This window comes from Natator depressus, chromosome 15, assembly GCF_965152275.1.
Source record: "Natator depressus isolate rNatDep1 chromosome 15, rNatDep2.hap1, whole genome shotgun sequence".
NCBI classification, from domain to species: Eukaryota; Metazoa; Chordata; order Testudines; family Cheloniidae; genus Natator; species Natator depressus.
Window position 1 is genome coordinate 6,684,567 of NC_134248.1, and position 27,796 is coordinate 6,712,362.

Below are 27,796 nucleotides of genomic sequence, written 5' to 3' on the forward strand. Positions count from 1 at the left end.
GTTGAGCGGGGGGAATATGTGACAGGCTCGGGCCAGATGGCTACAGGAGAGTAATAGAAGGCAGATATATTAGCCCCAGGTTAAGTAGGTCCCTTTTCCCTGGGTAAGGTAACAGGGAAGGTTCCAGAACAAACAGGAACCTTCTGGAGACAATTAAGACAGACAGGCTGATTAGAACACCTGCAGCCAATCAAGAAGCTGCTAGAATCAATTAAGGCAGGCTAATCAGGGCACCTGGGTTTAAAAAGGAGCTCACTTCAGTTTGTGGTGTGCGTGTAAGGAGCTGGGAGCAAGAGGCGCTAGGAGCTGAGAGTGAGAACGCAGACTGTTGGAGGACTGAGGAGTACAAGCATTATCAGACACCAGGAGGAAGGTCCTATGGTGAGGATAAAGAAGGTGTTGGGAGGAGGCCATGGGGGAGTAGCCCAGGGAGTTGTAGCTGTCGCACAGCTGTTCCAGGAGGCACTCTAGACAGCTGTATTCCACACGGCCCTAGGCTGGAACCCGGAGTAGAGGGTGGGCCCGGGTTCCCCCCAATCCTCCCAACTCCTGGTCAGACACAGGAGGAGTTGACCTGGACTGTGGGTTCATGAAAACGGCCAAACTGAGGGCTACTGTGAAGCTCCAAGGCGAGCAAATCCGTCAATAAGCGGAAGACCCACCAAGGTAGAGCAGGAACTTTGTCACACACACTCTTATCTTTCTTGCCCGAAGTATTTAGCTTATAAATTGAAGCAGTTGGTGACTTGCCATCTGATGTCCAGAGAGCCAGCCCTAAGAGGCTACCACAGAACCAGCTTAACTTGACCTTTTCCATCCTAGCCAAAGACAGAAATGGATGCTGCAGCTTCCTTTTGGTTCACAACTTCCAATCTGGTGAGGCGACCCCTAATCTCAGCACTCTCAGAAAGGTCTCTCCTAGTGCAAGAGTCAGGCTGGCTTCTAATTTCATCCATGCTTTGGTCATGTGACATAAGGATGCGTCTCAATTCCAATCTGACTTGTCTTTTTCACCAGGAGGGCTTTGGGCAGGGGGCAGGGCAGCGTTTCTGCTGCTGCCCGATTCCCTCTCAAACCAAATCAAACACTGAACATTCCAACTGCTCTTCCTGGTTTTTCAAGGGCTCTATTCCCCAAACCACTCTCGTAAGAGGCAAAAATACGTAAAAGCTAGATGTCCGTTCACCTGCAAGGCTAAGGTTCCTGGGAGGAAAGGATAACTTACAAGAGGTTTATAAAACTGTACTGTGCCTTTACATAAGCACCGAGAGTGAAGACTTGCTAAAAGTATCTGGATTTTAAAATCCACTGGATTGAAAGGAACACCAATAACATCAGTCCAATGTTGCAGCTTGTTAAAACAATGCAAAGAATGGATTTTGCAAATGTCAACATGAATGGAAAGCATTTGGGTGTCTTTAACAGAATGTGATTTTATTAAGACATTCCCATGAAGGGAGGAAGACTGAAAAATAAAATACACTATGTACTACTGAAAAAAAGATAGTGAAATTGACCTATCTTCATGGTGAAATGCAAAAAATTAAAGTGCTTTTCATTCTCAATATTTCAAGAAATCTAAAAATAGAAAAAGGTTTTTTTTTTTAATACTTGTTTTCAATCTTGATTGTTCCTTGAATTACAAACTTAGAGGTGAACTACAATTTCTGTATAGCAGCTTCTAAAAACCCTTATGGCCAACTTAAAAGCCATCTTAATAGTCAAGCATGCATCTTGGAAACACACATGCTTTGCCTCTGCCCAACGACAAAAATATTCTTTTTAACAGGTCAGACAAAAGAATAATACCTTGTAATATGAATAGCACTGAATAGGTATCCAAAGGAGATGTTGAACAAGATTACTGGGACTCAGCAAGTTACTTCCTATGAAGAAGAAACTTAAAAAGCACCCATTCACGCACATGCGAACCTTAGAGTCACCGATCAGAACAAACAGATACGGGGGGGGGGGGGGGGGGGAGATTGCCAGAGGGTAACCCGTTTGAACATGGTATTTCAAACAAAAAACAGAAAAGCATTGATGAAAAACAAGGAACGGGGTGTAGGAAACTAATTAAGCCCCATCACTAGGTTCAGCTTAGTGCATCGGTGAGAGCTACATCACCAAAAATCACAGTGAGGGACCCTGGAAATTCTTAGTTTGCATTAGACAATCAGCCAGAGTAAGAACAGGCAGTTGAAAATGGCTCAGTGGAGAGGTTTAGGGGAGCAATGAGGAGGCTTGCGGTCTGGAATGTTAGCAACTCACTAAAATCAACTACTGTGATTAATATTCAGACCTCAGAAAGGAAACATACACTGAAGTAACGCTGTCAAGACAGAGTTAAAAAAATTATTCTGTTAAACACTTTTCAGTTTCAATTTTTAAAAAGAACATTGAAAACCCATTTAACTTATTATTTCATGGCTCATCTTGGACAGTGAAACTAGACTGGTTTGTTTCATTTGCTTGTTCCCATGCACTAGTCCAATACTGCTCTGTTGGGATTTCCAGCACTGCATGAGCAGACCTCAAGAAGAAAGAAAATCTTCATTTAAAAAAAAAAAAACCAACCATGAACACTTTTATAATGTGGTGACAGACAAAGACATGCACAATCCCTGCATTTGCATCTGAAAGCAGGTACTAGTATCTCTCAAAGCTGCATCTGCAATTTGATTTCAATAAAAGCAATTTTATGGAAAGCACATTTTCACATTGTCAGAGGTAACCTGGTGTTTTGAATCCAGTGTGTGGAACTATTAGTAAATCCTCTGGGTCAGGCCTTGTTGTAAGCATGCACCGGGGTAGACTGTAAGGCCCTGACAACAGCAACACAAACACAAAGTTACAACAGTGTTCTATTATTCTTTATATTGCAATAGCCTCAACAGGCCTTAGTCAGGGATGGACACCCTATTGTGCTCGGCGCTGTACAAACGTAAGATATTCCCTGCCCCACCAAATAGTGCAGATTGGGTGTCCCTGAAATGTGCAAAAGCCTTGGATGTGTGCAAGGGCTGAATGCTGTTAAAAGTGCTGTCTACACTATAGAATGGAACCAGACATGACCACAACTGTAGCATACACAGGCCCCAAAAACAGAGGCTAAAACCAGCACTTAATCTTTAGTCATTTCCATCAGGGAGCAAAAAAACAGGGATAAAAAAAAAAAGACTTCGAAGACAAAAGGGACAAAGATCACACAGATGTACAACAGGTGAGGCCACTGCAGCCCAACCCACACACTGTTAATGAATGCTTCTTCCCACCTGTTGTGAACGCTGCCATTCACTCTCCTAGCAGGAGGCTCACACCTACAGGAAGGAACAGGTCCCAGAGATGCTCTGGAGGAGGGAGAAGTGCAGCCGAGCAGAGAAACTCCATCCCTTTAGGACTGTGAGGCAATGTGGAAAGACACCTACAGCACAGAGGTTCTCAGTCAGGAAGGGTGAGGGCAAGTTGCTGGGACAAATGCACTGATGAAAAAGCATCAAGCAGTTGTTTGGTTTTTTTAAAAGCACTTAAAGTATTCCCCAGCCTACCGCCCACAAACCCCACCTAATCAGAGATTGGATGCATGGGCCGGAACACAAGCATAAGGGCTAGAAATGTAATATTTCAAAGATAAAATTCCAGTTTAAATTCTACATCGCAATTCTGCAACCTGTGGAATTGCAGAGCACACAGGGCTTGTTCACAGTTACAACACTGTGTGTGTTCATACGTGAGGATCCCAGCTGTCAGACACAGGATCCTAAACAGGAAGCTGAAATCCAGAATTAAACACTAAAGGGTAAATCGTCAGCTGGCATAAACTGAAACTACTCTGAGTGATGCCAGTTTAGGATATGGCCCTAAACGGTGCATCAAAGATTGCTTTAATTCACCTATAATAAATGTCCAGGTATAGGATCTGCACATTGTATTTAGGTACCACCTTTGAAACTGGGCCTCCAGCATAGAGGTTTTTCACTAGTGAATGTACAGATTGAGCAACACAAACCCATACAAACGATTACAAACACATGAACCCATCTGTAGTGTAGACACACACCATACGCATGCATCTCAGATGTATTTTAGTCTAGCTCTACCATCTACAGATAGTCCCAATGAAATCAGCTATGCAGTCAGTTAAGTAGAGGATATCAGTTCTTCCTCGGCATCTTTAAACCCATCCTTACCTCTTCATTCCTATTCCTAAAATCCATGTGTCCTCATCTCACTTGCCTTGATTACTGCAAGCTCCTCCCTTCTTTGCTTCTCACCTTGTTCCTGGTCCCCTCCATCTAACAAGCACTGCCGTTTGGCCTATATGACTCCATTTCAAATCCTCTCACCAGCTTCCTCTCCTCTTCCTGAGGAAGTTCAAGCTCCTGATTCACCTTCACAATCCTGCACAATCCTACTGCTCATGCCCCTCTTGCACCAACCAAGCCTTCCTACCCAATGACCTTTTTGTCTTCTGTGCTTGGCCCACTCTGGTCCTTCTGCTTACAGACCCTGCTTTACAAAGAACCACTGTTTCCTTTCTTCTTCAACCACCTTCTAACAATAACCCACTGACAAAAACACAGGTAGGAAAGAGGACTTCTGCTCCACTTCGAAATTAGATGTTTGCCTGGTTATCAGGCATATCATCTGAACTGCATTATCCATGTGCCTTCTCTAAGTAGGCACGGCACCTAGCTGCTCTAAGATAAACCAATGCCCATGTTAATCATTCATCCTTCCCACTCTAGCACAAGCAGGTCATTCCAGCTAGCTTCAGCACTGTGATCATAACAGGAAATCCACCAACGAGATAGCGATAGTAACATTATCCACCTCGTAAGAGGCCGTCATTCAGATGAGCATTCAGTACATGGGTCTCTTCGGAAAATCCAAGAGGCAAATCTGTTGCATATTCAACCACCTAATTATTTCCCTCCTCAGTCTGAACATGCTCTAACAAAAATGTACGAGACAATTCTGTAGCTTTCAGCACCAAGAGAAACAGCAGCGTCTTTCATTTTAATTTACTCCCTGGGCAGTCCAATGTTCCCCAAGAGACAAAGCGTACTCGTGTGTCTTCGTACATAAATATGATTCCTCAAACAATTCTAGCCAAAAGCTGATATTAAATATAGATCTAATGACAAGTGGCAGTAGCATTTGGTCATTCCAGGATTACCAGGTTTTCCTGTGCTATTTTTGCTCATGCATACTAATTTTTTTTTTATTGGTACATTGCTAATCCTGACTTGCTTCACCAACAAGGTTACAGACAGAGCTAGTTGAAATCTGACAGAACAGCTTTCTGCCAAGAAATGCAGTTTCCCTGAAACCTAAACATCTCATGGCAACATGTCAAATTCAACAAAGTTTTTGATAGGGGAAATGTCTAAACAATTTGTTTAGACTTTCATTTCAACAAAGGTAAAAACGTTTCATTGTGACTGTTTGATTCCGTTTGTTTCAACTTTTACACTAAAATAGTTTATTATATGTATATATTACCTAGGTTTACTATGTTAACATAATATAAAAGCTAAACAAAATTCATCAAAACATTTTGACATTACCAAAGTATTTTGAAAGTCCCAAATTGAAGTGCCCCGAAATTTTCATTTTGTGGGAAATTTCAGCTTTTCAATCAGATTCAGAATAAAATATTTCAGAATTTCCCCACAAAATGGAAATTCCAGTTCCCAACTAGCACTAATTATGGATCTTCAGTGTCACAGACACCAAGTGTTTGACAAATTTCATTAACATTTTACTGTCCTGAAAAAAATGTGATAATGCAGTCTGGTCCTTAGGTGAAATTCTGAGGACCTCGTCTACATTAGAAAATTAAGTCAGTTTAATTACATCACTAAGAGGTGTAAAAAATCCACACCCGAGTGGCGTAGTTAAGCCAACCTAATTCCCCCTGTAGACACTGCTAGGTTAATGGAACGATTCTTTCATAGACCTAGCTACCATCTCTCGGGGAGGCGGATCAGCTACGCTAACAGAAGAATCCCTCCCATCGGCTTAGGTAGCATCTACAATGAAGAACTACAGCGGCGCAGCTACATCAGTGCAGCTGTGCCACTATAGTGTTTTTAATGTAGACGAGCACTAATACAGACAAGTTGATTATCTGTGTTATGTCCTTCCACTGATTTTGTATTTTAGTACACTCAAACTTTACACATCCCACAATTCGTTTAGTCAGCATTATATTCCCATATGTGCTGATCTGTTTTTGCTTCCGTTTTATAGGTGTAATAAATAGAAAGCATTATATTAGCATTAATAGCAATCCTTTTTGTTAATGCACATACGTCTGCCTAGTCTTTGTTTCCAGAGGTTGTATGGAGGATTCTTCTAGGGCTCAATATTTTGAACTGTTGAATAGACACAATAATTTGACCGGAAAGATCTGTACTGGGTTTTAAGCTGCTAGAAGGATTTAGCGAGTCATTTGAAAATAAAAATATCTAAAATAACCATTCCCACTTTTAAAATTGCAGCTACAGTACAATAATCAGTGTCAGGTGCTTAGCTATCTAAGCATTTTTAGTGTGTCATATACCCGAGCATATAGGAGCTGAATGTACCAATTAATACCACCTAGCTCTTATATGGGTAAAACCTCACTGTCCATTAATGGACAATTTTCTCTCTTCTGCCTTTGGTTAGTGAAAATTTCTATGGGTTCAAGTGCAGGAAGATATCTTGGGGAAGGGAAAATTTTTTACCAGTCTCTTTACTTTGAGAAAGGTGTGAACATGGAGTGTGTCTTGCACTAGACTTCATTATATCTCCGTGTTCCTTCATAATGAGGAATGAAGAGCTCATTCTGGTAACAACTCTTATTTGAATAGGTCATTCCAAGCTTTGAAGAAGTGGATAATGACATAAGAATAACTTTATAAAGATTTAGTTAAAAAAATAAAAAAACTCGACCTATTTTATCAACTGTATCCTTCACCCATACTTTTTTTTCTTCCAGAAGAACAGATCCAATTTCCAACTCTTACCTCTTGTACTACAGTTTTAGATTCATGACTGCTTCTACTTCGTCGGTCAGAGGGAACTTACTTCTGTCCTGGCTAGTCTGGCTAGATTGCTCTTCTAAAAGCACTACGTGGTGAATTGTGGTTATTTTTGGGGGGGGAGGAGGGGTTGTTTTTAAGAAAATAAGCAACAACAAAGTCTTTGAAAAAGAATAAAATAGATAGACCATTTATTTTTAGTACATTGAACCTGACCAGTATCATATTCCAATCTTTAATCCATTGGCTTCTCTACAACACAATGTTACTTTCACATAGCAATGGGATAGGCTATATTTATTCCTAGGAACCATAACCTGGTACCCTGTTCTGGTACTATTTTCAGCTGTGTTTTTTTCCCCCAATAGCTGTAACCTTATTCCTGTTAAGAGTGAGGTCCACATAAATTTTGTAACCAGAAAGTCTTACTAAATTTGAATGAATTAGACTCCTACAGGTAGGATACAGAGGTGATCAGACGTACAATAATGTATCTACATATAAAGCTATATAACTTAGTGTTTAGACTGGAAGTAAACCTTGAATTTTGGGATTTTCTCTCTCTCTTTTTTTTTTTAATATGTTCTGAAGGCAAATAATGGGGCTAGTGGGCAGCCTGGTTTTCTTCCTCTGCTCATCTGGAAGCATGAGGCAGTGACAGATAGTTCTAATTTTAGAAAAGGGTTTATACATCTTACCCAATTTACATGCAAGTTCCCCAAAACCATACATTTCTGAAAGAAGCCCCACTCGACCCCATCACAAGCTTTTTCTGAATTTGATTTTATGACAGCTCTTATTCCCTTATTTGGTGGAGCATGCACCATGTGCATTTATAATTCTACGAAGGTAGCCTACAGTGTTCACCCCTCAACAAGTCCTATTTGATCTAGAGAAAATGTAAAGGACCTTTTTCCATTTTAGTTGCTCCTATTTTAGGAGGGGAAAAAATCTTTGTAACTTCATGTTCAGTGATGTGAGTCTGTACAATAATGCCTCCATTTTTTATGCTCTCTAAGTTGGTGTACGAAGTGATATGGCTATGAAACAAAGCATTAAGATCAAGACTTCTGACGGGAAGTGGTGATTACGTGGGACAAGCATGACACGTTTGAAAGGAACCTAATTTTCAGAAATTGCTCAGGAGCTGCCCTCTGAAAAATAAGGCCCTTTTCACAGGTCTCAAATTAGACACCCAAAATCATTACTCATTTTTGAAAAGATTAGCTTAAGAGACTCTCTCAATATAGTATCAAAGAATTAAAAGTCTTCATCTGAGAAATTTTTTTCGTCTCCCCTCCCCCATTTCGGAAATGGACAGTTATAAATTGATAAACTACATAACTAGCAGCCTCAGCAAAGAGAGCAGACAGACTGAAATATCCTCATTATTAGGGATAGTCCCTCCAGGCCAGGATTCGAGTATGGCGACAGATACAGTATGAGGAAAAGCTTATTTTAGTGTTGTCCATGCTTAGGCAAAGGATTCAGACTCCAGGACTGCCAGTCTGGCAGTGTTCACCATCACCAAATGCACATGAAGAAAATGGAGTACCTTCACTTTCCAACACACTCCCTATGGATTAAAACCTTATCCCTAAACCTCTGAAACCAAAGATATGCACCTTGAATCCCCTGCAAGCTACAGTTTTGGGAAAGCAACACTAATTTAACACCCATGCATGGATTTTCCAAAAGTGTTTGTCTTCATCCTCCCTCTTCCTCTGAAAGTTTTGTTAAAGTAATCCAAAACCTACCACTACCACGACCAGGGTGCAGGTCTTCAAGGTTAGTTTGAATTGGCTAGAGGAGAGTAACAACACAGGACTGCAAAGACAAGGCAGCCTTTTATATGTATCTCAGCTTGTTAGTATTGCATCCTAAACTATAATCCTCATTCCACAGAGAGGCTAAGCACTGTGATGATGGATCTTTGAATCGACATAATACTAGAGGAGAAAGATGAACAGGGTAAGCTGCAACTCTGAACAATCCATGAACGGAAGACTCCAAAAGTCTGCACTGTTTAAACAAATCAATCATTGTCCATTTCAAACAGCTAGCGTTGCTAACACCTATTCTTGGGTAGATTTAAAAGGGAGAGTTCATGTGACAAAGCTTGAAAGGTGAAGACATTTTTATAGAATAAAAAGGATTTTAACCTTCTGTGTTTCATATCCTCCCCAGACAATAATTCAGAAGTGGAGTAAAGGAACTGGGTTATGGGACAACATCACTTGGGTGGCTAGAAAGTGGCTTTTAAACATGTGAAACAATAGAGAAGAGGTTTGTCCCTCAAAGCCTTTAACCTCCACAGGCAGAGCTACCATTGGCCTGCAGCGTCATTGTCTGCGAGCAACAACTGCCGTTCCCCTCTTGTCCTTTATTTCCTGAGAAGACTAAGAGTGCCCCCTGCTGCCTTGATGAGGGAAATGCCTCTGGTTCCAAAGAATAGTTTTAAACTAAAAAATTATTATTAAAAAGAAACCCACCAAAGGACCTAAATCTATGGCAAAGACTTACAATTTTAAACAAAACCCAAAAAGAATGCCTGGCATTTAATAATGTTCAATGTGTGCAAATTTTTAGCCCTTCTGAAAAAAATAAGTAGAGACATTATTAAATCAGCTCAGTTCTCTCATTGCTGGCTTTTGTTCTGAAGATAAATAATGTGTTCCTAAATATATTGTGTAACTAAATGAAACTGACATTTTGGTGGAACATTGCTTCCTGATTAACGTGCATTGTTCTTAACATGCTTTTGATAACTGGCTATAGAAGCCTCGTGTTCCTTAAAACAGACACTATCAAACTGGTCCCATACCCCCATCTTCTCAACCATGCATTGTTTTTCAAAGCCCTTTTAATAATGTGAAACAAAACATCTCTCTGTACTGATCTTTTATCTTTGGACAAGTACAGATTCCTCCTGTTCCCTGAATATATTACAGAACCGAAAGCCAGCCCGGCTCTGTTTATTATTTGGTCTGTTGGCTGGTAAACTGTGGATATCAGTTGAGCACTGGCAATTTGACGCATCAAGTTGGTTGCTCTACAACTGGCAGGAAGAGTTAAGTTTGGGGCTTGAAGGGTCTCCTATGATTAGAAATCCAGCGGCAATTTTCCTCCCCATCCTAAGAAATTTGAATAGCTAAGATCCAAATTTTGGGTCTAGACCATTTCTGGGGGCTCTATCACTATTCTGTCAAAGAACAAGCATACAAGATATAAGCGCCTTTAAATAGACAAAGACTTCTGGCTAGAAGAGCCCTCTCTAGTCTATATACGTTCTTTTACTGTGCTCATTACAATAGTATCTGAGCAGCTTCCAGCCATAAGCAATGTGACTAACATACTTCTAACACATGGTTACCTCAGCCTGGTTCCAATTAAATAGATACAACGTCCCTAGCCCGCCCCCACCCCTTGCACAGAAGAATTGGCCAACAAGCAGTGAGGACACAGGATCACACTTTCCTCCTACGGAGGCCTAAGTATTTTGTCTCTTATGCCTTGGCAACACTTCTACAAGATTTCATGCTAATACAGTATTTAGAAACCCATGAATAAAAGCTCTGCAGGGACCTCTGGTTTTGCTCACCCCAACATGTCATTGGAGGATTGTTCCCTACACTGTTCTTCAGTGCACGACATCTGTTTTCTTTGAGTGGGTTAAGCATCTGGATTTCCCCCCCCATGTCCCTTGGGAATGAACCTACAGTCTAACAGGGTTCATTGTTAGGAAAGCTAAAACATATTCAACCTAACCCCGCAAGACCTGAAGAAGTCCTCTCTATACTCTTTCCAAACACTGACACCGTGAACTCACACCCTAAAAGACTTTGTTTTTATATAGCTGTTTGCATCAATATACCTCAAGGCAGGTCAGCATCATTATTCTCCAAGACACAGAGAGGGGAAGTGACCTGCCCACGGTCACCTAGCAGGTCAGGGCAGAGCTGGAAATAGAACCTAGGGGGTCAACTGGATTATTTGATATTCCCTTCTGTCCGTAAACTCTATGACTCCCGCAGTTTACTCTAGTATCCGAGCAGCAGCACAATTAGACGAGGTTGGTTGGGGTAGGAAATAGCCTTATTCAATATTATGCGAAGCATCCCAGATTTGCGATGTTTTATCAATGCTTAAAAAGCCAACACCCAAATGAGTGACATTGTGCATGTAGTCAGTGAACATGCACCTACAAGTATCACTTTAACAAATGCAAAGTCACCCCCCCTCCCCTTCGCAGTAGGTGGGACTCCCTGAAGTTGTAAAGCACTCCATGTTTAGCTACCAGTATCATCCCACACAGTTTTCAATACTGAGGCATGCTACTGGTTGAGAGGATTCTTGCTGAAATAGTCCTTTACAGAAGTGTTCTCACAAAAATAATTCCTATTTGTTTCATACATGCCAATCTTGGGGCAACCCTTACACTGTACAAAGTACTTTACACGCACACACCACTTTACATGAGGTTAGTTATTCCTAGAGAACCAGGCTTTAGGGACTCCTTCACAAAGGGCGTGCACAAACTGTGGTGCCACGTGTTCAGGACAGGTGAGGAATTTGGTTAGTCATATGTAAAACAATTCTATCTGCTGTCTGGCCAATTTCTTGGTGCTCCTCACACCTCACTTTCTTGGGAAAGCCACGGAACACATTCTGGACAAGGAGACATTTGAGGTCAGATTCTCAGTTATGATCTGAACCCTTTGCACTGCTTAAGGGATGCAAAGGAGCCAGTTTCTGTCTGTTACCCACCAGCTGAGAACTGCCCCAGTTAAAAAGAGTTGGGGTACAGAACTCAGCTCCTGCACCAACTATACCAACGCAGCACAGGGAACATGTCAGAAGAGATAGGGATGTATTGGGGCATCTCGGTGTGGATCCTTAGTGGGCATATGATCCCTAGGGGGCCAGACACTGCTGGTGTACATTAGTGCAGCCCCAGGTTGCTCTAATTCAGACAGAGGCTGGAGCAGTTTGGCCCTCAGGATGAAGACACTATGACCCACTCGCTAATGCGCCTCCCCTCCCGCCTCGCATGCTCCTGCTCAAAGCGAAGCTCAGACACAGAAGTAATCTGCTTATTTCATGTGTCCATATCTGCACTAAACAAAAGTCTCACTTAACCCGTAAGACAACAGTTCCGTCATATTTATGATCACACAGCGAGGTTACCTGCCAAAAGCAGCCACCAATGCCCCAGTGAGTAACGTCCCACTGAGCAGATGAGCAGCAGCAGATTTCTTTACCTGAACAGCTCTCTGATTTCCCTCACGGTTGCCTGGAATGGGATATTTCGGACCAAAATCTTGGAGCTCTTTTGCTTCTTGAGTGTTTGTTTTTTGCGGGATGGTGTCACAGTGGGCCTGGTAAATCAACGGAGACATGGTAAGTTACACTGTAGAGAACAGAACACAGACCTCGCTCTTTCTGGTTCCTTCCAGCCTACGAATCTAGACATTCTGGAGTCCAGTTTCCTGATCGATATGCTCAATGGCTTCTTATTTGAATCAATGGATGCTTCATAGACCAGGTGGGAGAAGAGAACAGTTTGATTACAGTTATACTCGGAATATATAAAAATCTGCCTCATTATTTTAAAAAGGTCATAGTCTTCCTATGTGTTTGTGCATTATCTTGCAGACAGGACCCGAATCGTAACAGGGGCTTCTGGGCTGGGTGCTATTTCAAGACAAGTAAATAAAGCACTACCTAGGGATTACCATTCTGGAACAGACCAATCCTTCCGTTGATTTGCTGACCTGCTCTGGTACAGCAGGGAGAAGTAGTTTGCAACACTGGCTAAAGTAGTGTAAGTGAAGCATAGCTTGTGCCTTTAGTTTCACTTTTAACTGTTCTCTGACAGGCTGTAAATAGCATGAACAGTTCATACTACTGTGTAAAGCCACCAGGTTTAATTTCAAGACATGGATTCTGGCTGTCCAAGCCAGCAGGAGGTGGAGGCAATTCTTGGGCCTCAATGTACAGAGTGGTGCATTACCCCACAGCAGCCGAAGAGCTGTACAGATGGGCTGTTAAGGGAAGTCCGATGCAGCTCCCCTTGGTCTAACAAAGATGCCTTCAACAAGAAGGAAGGGGCACAGAACAATATCATCTACAGGACAGAGGAGGACGACAGTGGAAAGATGCTTTTCTTTAAGAAGCTGGGAGGAGAATAGCAAATTACCCCAGGGAGACCCTTATGACAACTTTTCTAGTATAAACACAGAAACACAGAAGATTAGGGTTGGAAGGGACCTCAGGACGTCATCTAGTCCAACCCCCTGCTCAAAGCAGGACCAACACCCACTAAATTATCCCAGCCAAGGTTTCATTAAGCTGGACCATAAAAACCTCTAAGGATGGAAATTCCACCACCTCCCTAGGTAACCCATTCCAGCCCTTCACCACCCTCCTAGTGAAATAGTGTTTCCTAATATCCAACCTAGACCTCCTCCACTGCAACTTGAGACCATTGCTCCTTGTTCTGTCATCTGCCGCCACTGAGAACAGCCAAGCTCCATCCTCTGTGGAAACCCCCTTCAGGTAGGTGAAGGCTGCTGTCAAATCATAGAATCATAGAATATCAGGGTTGGAAGGGACCTCAGGAGGTCATCTAGTCCAACCCCCTGCTCAAAGCAGGACCAATCCCCAATCAAATCATCCCAGCCAAGGCTTTGTCAAGCCCGACCTTAAAAACTTCTAAGGAAGGAGATTCTACCACCTCCCTAGGTAACGCATTCCAGTGTTTCACCACCCTCCTAGTGAAAAAGTTTTTCCTAATATCCAACCTAAACCTCCCCCACTGCAACTTGAGACCATTACTCCTTGTCCTGTCCTCTTCTACCACTGAGAATAGTCTAGAACCATCCTCTCTGGAACCACCTCTCAGGTAGTTGAAAGCAGCTATCAAATCCCCCCTCATTCTTCTCTTCCGCAGACTAAACAATCCCACTTCCCTCAGCCTCTCCTCATAAGTCATGTGTTCCAGACCCCTAATCATTTTTGTTGCCCTTCGCTGGACTCTCTCCAATTTATCCACATCCTTCTTGTAGTGTGGGGCCCAAAACTGGACACAGTACTCCAGATGAGGCCTCACCAATGTCGAATAGAGGGGAACGATCACGTCCCTCGATCTGCTTGCTATGCCCCTACTTATACATCCCAAAATGCCATTGGCCTTCTTGGCAACAAGGGCACACTGCTGACTCATATCCAGCTTCTCGTCCACTGTCACCCCTAGGTCCTTTTCCGCAGAACTGCTGCCTAGCCATTCGGTCCCTAGTCTGTAGCTGTGCATTGGGTTCTTCCATCCTAAGTGCAGGACCCTGCACTTATCCTTATTGAACCTCATCAGGTTTCTTTTGGCCCAATCCTCCAATTTGTCTAGGTCCCTCTGTATCCTATCCCTGCCCTCCAGCATATCTACCACTCCTCCCAGTTTAGTATCATCCGCAAATTTGCCTTGAGTGCAATCCACACCATCTTCCAGATCATTTATGAAGATAGTGAACAAAACCGGCCCCAGGACTGACCCCTGGGGCACTCCACTTGACACCGGCTGCCAACTAGACATGGAGCCATTGATCACTACCCGTTGAGCCCGACAATCTAGCCAACTTTCTACCCACCTTATAGTACATTCATCCAGCCCATACTTCTTTAACTTGCTGACAAGAATACTGTGGGAGACCGTGTCAAAAGCTTTGCTAAAGTCAAGAAACAATACATCCACTGCTTTCCCTTCATCCACAGAACCAGTAATCTCATCATAGAAGGCGATTAGATTAGTCAGGCATGACCTTCCCTTGGTGAATCCATGCTGACTGTTCCTGATCACTTTCCTCTCGTGTAAGTGCTTCAGGATTGATTCCTTGAGGACCTGCTCCATGATTTTTCCAGGGACTGAGGTGAGGCTGACTGGCCTGTAGTTCCCAGGATCCTCCTCCTTCCCTTTTTTAAAGATTGGCACTACATTAGCCTTCTTCCAGTCATCTGGGACTTCCCCCGTTCGCCATGAGTTTTCAAAGATAATGGCCAATGGCTCTGCAATCACAGCCGCCAATTCCTTTAGCACTCTCGGATGCAACTCGTCCGGCCCCAGGGACTTGTGCACGTCCAGCTTTTCTAAGTAGTCCCTAACCACCTCTTTCTCCACAGAGGGCTGGCCATCTACTCCCCATGTCGCGATGCCCAGCGCAGCAGTCTGGGAGCTGTCCTTGTTAGTGAAGACAGAGGCAAAAAAAGCATTGAGCACATTAGCTTTTTCCACATCCTCTGTCACTAGGTTGCCTCCCTCATTCAGTAAGGGGCCCACACTTTCCTTGGCTTTCTTCTTGTTGCCAACATACCTGAAGAAACCCTTCTTGTTACTCTTGACATCTCTTGCTAGCTGCAGCTCCAGGTGCGATTTGGCCCTCCTGATTTCATTCCTACATGCCCGAGCAATATTTTTATACTCTTCCCTAAAGGTATAGTTCACCTTTAGTCTAGCCTCTCTCACTTCAGTGATGAAATCATTTAGTGTTGCTTTGCTTTCTTCCGATTCCCAGAAGCTCAGTGCTTCCTTTTTTATTTTCTACTTAGTCTAATAAAAACAGATCACCACCTAAAATTTCAGTTATTCCTATCCACTTGTTGGCCAATGCATATATGTTAGGTGTAGTATACACCATATTAATAGGTATTATGCACACAGTATTAATATAATACACATCGGAGATGGGAAATTATGTTAACTGAATGTATTATGCTCTTCCCACAATTCTGTTCACCTACGTCATACATCCCACAACACTTTGCGAAGCTGAAGTCAGCTTTGGCATTAGAAAACAGGAAACTTTTCAAAGCAAGGATGCAGGAACCCTTTGTACCAAGTACACTTTGGGAGTATTTTCATGGCTCATCAACACTTGGAATGCAGCAGTTCAACCCAAGATATGGGAAAATATAGGGAGGTACTAAGGACAAAGCTGGCATAAACCAGTGGGTTAAAATCTTACTTTAAGTAATGTGCAAAGTATTCTGTAACTTGTAAAAAAATCATACTATAAATACTACCAGTTGCAACGTGTATCTTTGAAGCACAACTCGTGCGTACGGTGAACATGCTGTGAGATAAGGATTGCTTCCCAGAGGGAGGGTATGTATGTTTCCTTTTCATATTGTCCTACTTTGCCTTTAGACAATAAAATTGGTTAAGATTAGTTATTTGGTCTCTCTAACATTTTTAAGAATGAACAGCGAGTGTAATCAAACAACTGGCTACACCTTGGAGTTAATATACTGGACTAACACCATTACGACTGCTATTTTTGAAGACCTACACCTGATCATCTGAAAGAGCCCAGGAAAAACATTTGTTCCATAGGATTGTTCCAGCATATCAGGTAAATGTGTATTTAAGACTGGCACTATTCACCAACTGAACTATGAAGTGCCACCAGCAACCATACTGTAAAGAAATTAAAGAGCCATTCTGGGCAATCAAGGGCTGCTGCCGCTTAAGTCTATTTGGTGCAGAGAAGTCAGACAGGAATCAGACAGACTTACTTTATGGCCCTTTCAGAGATCTTCACATCCAGCTGATGGCCATCTACTGAGCAACCCTAAAAAAGCAAGTTACAAAGTTTGCTAAAAGAGATAGACCTTAAGAACAGAGAAGAAGTTTTACATCTCATTTCTACTTCCTCCCACCTCTCCTTCACCCAAAGCTCTTCTCTTTCCAAGCGCAGCTAATACAGGTGAAGAGTATACAATACAGATGGGGAAGCAGTGTGGGTCTAGTAGCCAGGGCATTGGCATGGGAGTCAAGATACCTGTGTTAATCCCAACTGTGCCACAGACGTGATGCTGAGCGCGTCACTTTCCCTCCCTGAGCCACTATTTCCACTCCCAGCCTGTGTCTTTAGATTGTGGGCCCTTTTGGGCAGGGACCATCTTACTAGGGGGTATGTTCAGCACTCAGCACAATGGGGCTCTGACCTCAGTCGCAGCCTGCAGGGAACTACTGAAAAACAAATATTAGAGGGGTTCTCGGTGCCTCATGACCAATGTTCCCTCTAATTTCTGACAGGCCGTGTGCGCAAAAAATTTCTTCTGTGCAAAGTTTTGTACACGCAATGTTTCACCGTGTGCGCAGGGTTTAGGATCTGTGTGCACGCGCACAGCTTAGAGGGAACAGCGCTCATGACCCCACCCACTGCTCCCCTTTGGCTGCGTCTCCCATGGTTACCTGGAGCTGTCGGAGGGCTTTCTGAGCATGCTCTGGTTTCTTATACTCCACAAATCCAAAGCCCATAGGAAGTAAAGTGCCTGCCAGAAAGGGAAGGAAAGAGCCCCGTAAACGCTTTGGCGAAAAGCATTCGATAGTGGCCTGCACAATGGACAGGCCCTTGTGACTGGTTAATGACCGACAACAAAAAAGTGAATCAACACTGCTAGATATGGGGTGAGCTTTGCTGGACTAAACCTGCCCCAGAGGAGCCATGGTAATTAAAACAACTGATATTGTGACACTTCAGGATAAAGTCACCCTGGAGATGATGCAAAGAAAGTTGTATGACAGCTGTGTACAGTGGAAATCCATGTCATATGTAACTTCTGTGAATGCAACTAAACAAAAACCTAACTATCGGTCCAACAGAAATGATAGCTATGCACATAAAAGGTCAGTGACCATACTGCTTACATACAAATTTGTCCATGCACAGGGTTTCCTGCACTGCTGCAGTGGCAAACTTTTGGAATGAAATTTTCACCATAATCCAGACACAGGCACACTCTGGGCATTCCTACCATGCCCTATTCGGACAAAGATATCCCCTAATAATTTACGCTTCCTTTTAGATGGATGTAAAACCTGCGGCTGGAGTTTTGACTGTATTTTTATCTGAAACCCACCAAAGAGTTCACTCTGGCCATCAAGGAGGAAATACATTGCACATGCCAATAAAAAACAATTGTAAATGGAGCCTTAAAAAGGTTTGTCATCTACGTAGATCCCTCGTCAGAAAGGATGGGCTTTTGGCTAGAGCCCTGGTCTAAGACTCAGGAAAGAATTGGCTCTGCCACATGTTATGTATCTCATGTATCCATAGGCAGCTCATTTCAACTGCATGTGCCCATTGCCAATTGTGAAGTGGAGACAATATGTCCTTTGTCATATTTATAGGGTAAGCTCTTTGGGGTGAGAGACTGTCTCTGCGTACATTCAGTGCCCAGCATATGGGAGCCTGAACTCTCTTCCTAGATATGTGAATGGAAACTGCCTGTTAAATAATTCCAAACCAGGAGTTCAATTAATTTGGGAACCAACGATTTCATGCTCTCCACTCTTCCATTGGTTAATGTAAAAACAGCGTCTGCCCTTTAGGGTGGCCCTATTCCCACTTGCCAGACACAGACTTCTCCCTTTATTTCCAAAGGCTTCAGCAGCTGACAGAATGACTATTCACCCCTTCCTGGTTATTCAGACCACTGGGGATGTCAGCAGTACAGCAAGTGCACAGATACAGAAGCAGCTAACTAACTACTGCTACCGAGCCAGGAGCATAGGGCTTATACATATTAGGTCCTCTCCAAACCACCGTGCAAATGTCTTGGCAAGAGAGTAAAGGATTGAGATCTATTTACAAGCCAGAGAACATTATCTGATGTCTTTCACTTTATCACCTAGGTTGTGCCCTAAATTTCACTTGTGTGCCAGAGTCCCTCTGAGTGCCACAGAAAAGATGCAAACTAAGCATAGTCCCTGTATGGTCACTCTTATCAGTTCTAGGTTACGCACTGAAGAATGAGACATTCGCTAGAGACGACAATGAAAAGCTAACTTGATCTACAGCCCTTTAATTATTTCCTTATTTAGCAAAAGTTTGCAACACCCAAGGCCATGCAACGCTTTTAGGGAACAGGGTCGTAGTATCGTAACTTCAGGGATCCATAAGTAAGGCCCTGAGCAGAAAACACAATGACAAGTTTCCAAACTTTGATGGCACTAAGCTACAGAAGTCATTCTTCAGTGACAGAAATTGATTGTCCTGGAAGGTAGAGTGAAGCTAGACACGGGTCTCTCCTGAAACCAGATCATGTGTGTATCACAGATCATGAGCAAACATGGGGCTGGGTAGGCAGATGTGCCTGTGAGGTTTCTTTTTAAAACTGACTGAACTCTTCACAAGATCTTGGTGTGAAGTAGAGCTTATGACACTTTCACGGAGCCTTCAGCTGAACAACTACGAGTCCCACCATGGTTTAATACTTACCTGTGGGGCATGACCTTCCTGGTTTAGTCAGCACTTAATTTTTGAGGCTTATGTTTTCAGTCATTTCAACATATGTATTTCTGGGCACATAAGGAAGATTTTTAACATCAACTATCCAATTGCCCACACAGATGAACGCAGAAGGCATCACCACCACCAACCCAAGCAGAAGGAAATGCACAACAATTCATAGGAGTACCTGCTTTGTCTGTCTTCTTTGAGATCGTGCAGCTCTTCACAGCTCCCACTTTGGAAAACGTCTGCAAAGAATTTTACATGGTCCTTAGTTCTCTTTGTAATTAAAGTGTAACCCTTTGACAACGTTCCCCTTTTGTAGGAACTGAAATAGACAAAGTCAACCCACAGCGAGAGAGAGAGATGCACACCGAACAAGGAAAAGACACACATCATGCATTCTGTTGTGACAGCCTTTATTTAAAACACTCTCTCAGTAATTATCCAACACACTGCACTATAGCTATGGAAAGATGCAGTAGTTTAGATCACTGCTACAGAATACTGAAGTACTTAAAAGAATGCTTCCACCCAGACACTGGCTCCTTCAAAGCTGATCTAACCATTGCCAGTTCATTACAATATCCTTAGAACATTTCTCTTTCCAGTACCGCATGGGAGGTACCAAGAAGTGCCTGTGGCAGCTCTCCTATGTAATATGTAGGCTCGGAAGGATTCGATTTTTATTGACAAATGTTGGTGAACGTTGATTTCACTGTATACACATGCACACACAAAAAATATTTCTATCCATGATAATCAAACCTGAAACAGACAGGCAATAAAAAATGCTGCTTGAGAACTACAGTTTAAGGATTTTTACTTTGTATATTTTGATGTGTGATGTTGACAATTTATGTTTTAATGGTTAGAAAGCTTTAACTTTTTGAATCTCAACATCTACTGTCATTAAATAACTGTCTGACACCCTTCCCCCCGAGTGTCCAACCCCTCCTATAATTTCCCACAACTGTGAAAGTTTACAACAAAAAAATGCTAGCAATAAACATTGCTATTAGCCATCAAAATTATAAAAAATAAAAACTGAATTCTGCCAGGCTTAATTATATGTTGCGTAGCCCCAGTGTAAGTATAAGGTATGGTGAAGGGATTGGACCTAATTAGGTACTAATGAATCTACAGGAGTTTGTGGTTCCCTTAAACCATAGAATGAGGGGGGATTTGATAGCTGCTTTCAACTACCTGAAAGGGGGTTCCAAAGAGGATGGATCTAGACTGTTCTCAGTGGTAGCAGATGACAGAACGAGGAGTAATGGTCTCAAGTTGCAGTGGGGGAGGTTTAGGTTGGATATTAGGAAAATCTTTTTCACTAGGAGGGTGGTGAAACACAGGAATGCGTTACCTAGGGAGGTGGTGGAATCTCCTTCCTTAGATATTTTTAAGGTCAGGCTTGACAAAGCCTTGGCTGGGATGATTTAGTTGGGGATTGGACTAGATGACCTCCTGAGGTCCCTTCCAACCCTGATATTCTATGATTCTATGAACACATCAATTCTACAGATTCAAGGCCTTTGGATCCATGATATGTACAGGAAGGAAACAAAGAGGAGGATGGATAAGTTTCCTCCAATTTTGACTACCTGTATGTAAGATTATTGAAACATTTGGTGTTTCAACAGTGAGCTAGGCATGAAAGGTAAGGGAAATGGGGGTACCTCTACTGGGATACAGGATTGGATAACACACTCCAGTCTGGAGATGGATCGCTAGGGATGTCTGAGCAATTAAGTTAGCCTTTGAAAACTGCCTGGGCTGGTAAAGTTTCCAGGTAGACAGTCTACTTGACTGCCCTCTAACATGACAATTGATGTGAATGAAAAAACCCGACTGCAAGATTCTCTGACCATTCAAAGCTACCACCAGCCCCAATCTGTGCAGGATAATATTTTCACAACCAAGCTGGAGAACAGCTCTAGCGTGGTCTATAGCTACATCTATTGTCTCCTACCAGCAAAATGGAGAGTTGTTTAGTGGCTGGAAAAGGAAACAGAAAGAACTTCAGGTTACTCTTCCTGACTCTGCCACTGACTTACTGTATGACCTTAGGAAAGCTACCTCACCTCTCTACTACTCTTTACCCTAGCAAAATGGCTATGAGACTTTTCTCACAAGGGCCAGGGAAGGCTCAATGTTTGTAGAGGCTTGGATGAAAGATATGTACTGATGAATGCTTTATCGATAGCTTTAAAATACCAAACAGTAGAGCAGCTGAAGGACTTTTAAATCCAGGTTGAGCAACAAACTCACTGTTTGACCCTGACCAAGCCACTCAAACCGAGCTGCTCCATCTAAACAGAACATTGCTGGACACATGCAACACCCAGTCCCACCACCTCTCCCTTTGTTCACCTCCTTCAGCGTATCTTCTGTGGTGGCAAAGTTGAGGTTTTTGATGAACAGTGTACATCCTGGAACACTCTCCTCCTCCTCCTCCTCCTCCTCTTCATCTACAGCTATTTCTTCTGAGCCCTTTTTAGCTTCCTCAGTTTCATCACTAGCTGTAAAGCAAAAGAACAAACCATAAACACCATAACATGTAACTAACTCCAGGCAGTTCTGGAGACTGAAGGGATTTATTGTATTTTGATCCTACCGGAGTCATCAACGCACAGACTATAATGACTCATCTCTCTAGCTGCATTTAGTAAGTTCTGTGGGTGAATTTGATGCTCTTGGACACGCAGCCACAACATGTATAGCTAGTGTAAGCCATGTATTGTTCTTCTAACACCCTTGAATTCCAACCTACAGCATACTACTTCCCAGGAGGCCAGACACTCTGGTGACAAGCCTAGGTAGATACTTGCTCCAACCCTGGGATCTTGCACAGCTCTACAAGTATCCCTCAACCTTGGCCTGAAATACCCACTGCTACTCCAGGATAGCCCTCTCTTGACAGAGGCTGCTACTCAAGTATTTGATGTACAAGGTCTACTCCTGCATCGGTGCATAAAATACCTCAAAATACTCAACTCACTGACTGGATAAAAGGACAACTGAGGACCAGGTTCAAGATGGCAGCCATGCTCCTAAAGCACCCAGCTAATACAGTAGTGCCTCTGCTCTGCTAGTTTATTTTCCATGATCTATGGACCTTACTCAGCTGAACTGCAATACAGATCGTAGCATTTGTTAATCAACACACAACTGTACTGCTCTTCTGAAATACCACAATTAATGACGACTCTGCTGTAGTGTTCCCTGGCACTCACCATATTACATATTACCTGGGAACCGCCACCACAAACACAACTGTATCACCTCGGATACAGTCCAGTGCACCACAAAGGAACCTCCAGCACTGAGAGACAACAGCACCCCTTCTGCTATACCACAGAAGGGCACCTGGGAACCTCCAGCACTGAGACAACTGTATCCCCTCTGCACAACAGCCAGGAATCAACAGGGTAGCAAATGCTGCATCTCACTTGGCTTACTTAATTTTTAAAATAGTTTATGGGCCAATCTTCAGTCACCTTCGCTGCGCCAACCCATCCCCTTCGTGAACAGCTTCTGCTTCAGCCCATTTTGATAGAGGCTGTAGCAAGGTTTGAAAGACTTGTGTACGTGAAAGGGAACGTCACGGGTTTTTGTCCATAATCATTCGACTCACCACAGCAAGTACCACAAAGACTCCGCCAGCCTTTTTCCACATTCAAGAAACAAACCAAATGTATTAAACTTCTAATTAATCTTCAAGGGCTCTAGCATGAAATGGCCCTTTTATGCTTTAATGAAAACAGCAACAATGATAATGTCGTCCTTTTAACATCAGTGGAACATGCAGCCATCCTTTCTCTGCCGCAAAGAGAAAAGAAAAAGGAAAGGAAAGGGGAAAAGAACTTCACATTTTTCTGAGGCCTATTGTTTAACAACTGAGGAAGTTGGAGAGGCTGTCCAGAAAGGAGGTGGAGAAAGGGAAAGGCAGGCTCAGGAGGGATGCACAACCCAGAGCATGAGGCTAATATCAGAATCTAAACTGGAAATTTGCCTTGTGCCCCAAACTTCCCAGAAAATGATCCACATACAAAGTAGGGAATTCCAACATCTCTATTCACCACCTTCTCCCATCTCCATTCCAAATGCTGGCATTAGGAAACAACCCATGGCTGGCTTCCAGCATTATCAGCAATTCAAACCCACATGCTGTCCTCCTTCCACCTGGCACCAAGGCAAGGTAGAAGAGTGACTGAAACACTCTTCCTCCTCACCCAGAGAGGAAGATATCGCCAACACAACCTGGCTCTTGGGCTCTCTCCTCCGCAGAAAAGCTGGGCTGCAAAACCAAAGGCAGCTGTCTGGAGGGTCTTCCAGAAATGACAGAGACCCAAGAAGCAGGTCTTACAACTCTCACTATACCCCCAATCTCTCTAAATGCTCACCTAGCCCTCCACTACCATCGTATCCGAGCACCAAATGTGGTGCTTTCCCTAAGTACCCAGCCTAATTCCTTAGCTTTAGGGCCTACCCTGAGCACCTCCACTGCTGACTGCAATTCCCCTCTCTCACCCCAGCATGGTATGCACCAGCACTGGGCACCAACAGCTCTCTCCAGGGCTCACCACATACACACGAGTTGCCAAACCACATCCAGCCGGCCTAGCCTCCCACCTCAGTGATCAGCATAAGATGCTTCAGAGGAAGGTGTGAGAGATCCCTTGTAGCCTTTGGGCCTCATCCAAAGCACACTGAACTTAACAGGGATCTTGACACTGACTGCAAGGGGCTTAGGATCAGGCTTATTAGCTCGCCCCACTACAATTCATGGGAGGTGGTTGGAGTTTTTTATTGTCTCCAAGAGGAGCAGGATCTGACCCAATCCACTGGAGAGGTGTCGGAAGGCGTACTTGGTGCCAAAGATGTATGATTAGCTTGGCCTTCCTATTGCATCTACCCTTTGTACTGAGTATTGTGCTGATCATCTGCTATTCTGTTGAATAGGAATGTTCTGCTGAGACAACAGTGCCATGAGCTGGGTTGGTTTGAGAGTGTATCCAGATCCCTGCTTTGGTTAAAAAGCTGCTCAGGACCAGACACAAGTCATAGAAACAAGTGATCAACTGTAAATTTCTTCTGCCCTGAAAAAAATGTTTCAAGTTTTTTTTCTTTTGGCCAAGAACTTTCACCCTTAATTGCAAGAGAAACTTTTAGCAATTGTTGGAAATCAGCAAACTTGTGCAGAAAATTCATTGGTTTTGAAGACAAATGGGTTGGAAGAAGGGAAAGATTTAGGTGGGGGAAAGGTGCCTCCATCTGCAGTTAGCACAACAGTCACACACAGCCACATGGGGCTCTGTTTAATCAGACTAAGGAATTTACTGCTGCCTCCCTCCCACACCTTTCTCCAGGCGTATGGTGCCAAAGGCTGACAGCAAAGACCATTATCAAACTGAAGCAGCTTTCCAGGAGCTCCTGTGCTTAAAGCCCTTTATCTGGAGGTGAGGGTCTCGGTTATGGGGAGATAAAACAGCTGCCCCTATCTTTGTCCCTCCCCCAGGACCTGGAATGGGAAAAGCTTTTCATCAGCTCCCTCCACCTCCCTGATGGTCTTGAAAAGGCTTCCAGGGGGAAAAAAAATTACAAATAATAAAACCTCAGCTATCCAACCTCCTTCCGTACTGGTTTTAAAAGTGTTTAAGGCCCCAAATATGCAAGAGCGATGCTAAAAAGCCCCAGGGATGGAGAGGGGAAAGACATAAAAAAGGTCATGTCCTTACCATAAGAGCAATGGGAATTCACCCACACAAGGCGTGCAGTGGGGCTTGAAATTAACACAGGCAAGCACACAAATGCACACGCTGCTCCACGACCTGCCAGCCAGGCAATCAGCTGGTCTGGGCCCTGCTGCCTGGTGCTACCTTCCTTTGTTCAATTAGAGCTGGGATCCTCAGGCCTGGCCCTTCAATTAGGCTCTTTAGACCCTTACAGGAGGGCACCATGTAACACATGCGGACAACAGGCATGTGCTCAGCTGTGTCGCTCCCCTCCCTCTGATGGGGAAATTCTGTCAATAACTGGCTTTGTTATAAAGTTTGGGGGAGGGGTCAATCTGCTTCCATGTCATGTTGTCGATACTAAAGCGCCCCATCACAGCTACTGTTGGTGTTACTTCATCCTTCCTATCTCAGTACTGATAGGGCCCTCATCACCATGGTATCCAATCACCCCGAATTCACTGAGGGATTTTTTCCTCAACATCTCTGTCGGGTAGGAAAGCACTGCCCCCAATTTACGATGGGGAAACTGAGGCACCGGGTGGATTCAGTGACTCATCCAGGCAGGCTGTGGCAGAGTCAGGAATTGAACTCAGCTCTCCTAAGTCCTAGTCAGATGCTGTAACCACGATCTCATCCTCTCCCCCGCCCCCAAACCATTCCTCTCATCCACCTCATCGGTCTTGCCTTTCAGACTAAGCTCTCTGGGGCAGGGGCTGTAATTGCTGTGTGTTCACACAGCACCTGGCACAATGGGGACCTGACCTGGTTGAGACCCACTGGCACTGCTGCATGTTAAGTAACAGCAGCAGATTGGCCTTGCTCGTCCTTTTGTTCTGGGACTGCTTCTCCTACCCTCTTTATAGAGCTCAGTCTCCATTTATACCAATTATGCACATGGAGAGAACTCTCTAGTTGGGGTGGTGGCTTGTACAGTCCCTGTAAGCTATTTATGCTGCCTCTTGGAATAATTGACACACGAGATGGCTGAGATAACATCTTTTACTGGACCAACTTCTGCTGGTGAGAGAGATGAGCTTCTGAGCTACACAGAGCTCTTCTTCAGGTCTGGGCTATAATAATAATAGTAATAATAATAATGTTCATCATAATACCCTTTCTAAAGCAGAAATAGTACCCATCAGCTGTCACTTCAGTATCTAAGCGCCAGTGAGGCCAACTCTCAGATTTGACAATCTCAGGAGTGCGTCTACTAATGGCAAGATCTTAGACAGTGTGATCATCTCCACTAGAAGTGGAGTTAGTCCCATCCACCAAGACTTTTAAAAATGGACTACACTGAGCACCAGAAACTACTGTATCAGGAACAATCCTGAGCGTCTCAAGGCACTGAACGTGCCCTGCGTTCCCCCGACCTCCTAACTCCACCTAACTCCAAGGTGTTGAAAGTGAGAAGTTGCTACAGTTCTCTCTTTTGGGGCAGTGGAGCTGCTGAAGGCTCAAGATCAGAAGCTCTAACAGAAGCCACCACAGATCCTCGCACAAAGCCATAAATATTCACTGGTTTCAAAGTTCTCCCACTGGCTGGGCTTCATGGACACAAAGCTGAGAGTGGCAATGAGACTAGCACAATTGCTACCTTGTTCGGCCCTGGTCGTGAGTGCCATCTTCTAGCAATGTGTGTGTTTCAGGGGCAGGAAAAAAGGCCTTCAGCCGGACACTTCCTGCCTTTTTTGGCCTGGCTTTAATCTCATCTGCCTAGTTTTCCTGAAACTCCTCAAATCACCCTCCTTCAACAAAGGAATCTGCATATTTTTGGAACCAGTACTGATACTAAAGTACATGAAGCATAAAAACTATTGCACCCAAGAAAGAGGCACATTTTCTTGGTCCACACTGCATTTGCATTAAGGGCGAATAAGGGGAAAGTCTAAGCAAACAATTTCTCTTTGCATCTCTTCTTTAGTTCCCCCTTCTCTATTCTATCAAATATTCCATCCTCATCCTTCTTGACCTGTCAGCCATCTCTGATACAGTCATCTGTGCTCTTCTTCAAGTCCTGTCCTCCCTTGGCTTCCGTGACTCTGTCCGCTCCTACCTCTCTAATTGCTCCTTCAGCGTGTTCCTCGGGGGATCCTCCTCATCCACCCTTCAACTCCCTGAAGGGTTCTTTAGGAATCTGTCTTTGGTCCTCTTCTCCTCTCTCTCTGCACCTCATCTCTGGGTAATGTCACTGGCAAACACAAATTCAATGACTACCTCTGTGCTGACAACTCAGATTCACCTCTTCACTCCAGACCTGTCTCCTGTCCAGATTAAAAACTCAGCCTGTCATTGACACTGCTTCATGGTGGGATAGCTCAGTGGTTTGAGCATTGGCCTGCTAAACCCAGGATTATGAGTTCAATCCTTGACGGGGCCATTTAGGGATCTGGGGCAAAAACTGGGGATTGGTCCTGCTTTGAGCAGGGGGTTGGACTAGATGACCTCCTGAGGTCCCTTCCAACCTGATATTCTATGATTCTATGAATCTCTAGACACCAGCTCAAACTAAACATGGCTAAACCCGAGCTCCTAATCTTCCCCTGCAAGCCCTCCCCATTACCTCCTTTGTCAACGACTGGATACCACCATTCAGACCTGCAACCTGAGTGTCATCTTTGACTCGGACCTCTCTCTAAGTCCTCGCATCCAGGCTGCATCTAAATCTTGCCAATTCTTTGGGCATAACACCTCTATGATACAACCCCTCTTATCCATGCACACAGCTACAAAATTC

General features: G+C 43.7%; 1 protein-coding gene across 3 annotated transcripts in view; it reads right to left on the reverse strand.

The window, feature by feature from the left end:
• Positions 1–27,796, reverse strand: part of RBM19 (RNA binding motif protein 19) — a 135,058-nt gene that overhangs the window by 76,392 nt on the left and 30,870 nt on the right. For 2 of the 3 annotated variants that reach the window (XM_074973153.1, XM_074973154.1), the window contains exons 17-21: positions 21,692–21,840; positions 19,506–19,566; positions 17,278–17,357; positions 16,596–16,651; positions 12,293–12,409 (exon numbers count right to left, since the gene is read on the reverse strand). In XM_074973153.1, the coding sequence (XP_074829254.1) occupies positions 12,293–12,409; positions 16,596–16,651; positions 17,278–17,357; positions 19,506–19,566; positions 21,692–21,840 (463 nt within the window). Of the gene's footprint in view, positions 1–3,281; positions 3,425–12,292; positions 12,410–16,595; positions 16,652–17,277; positions 17,358–19,505; positions 19,567–21,691; positions 21,841–27,796 lie in introns of those variants that run through there. The other variant, XM_074973155.1, reaches the window with a different exon arrangement.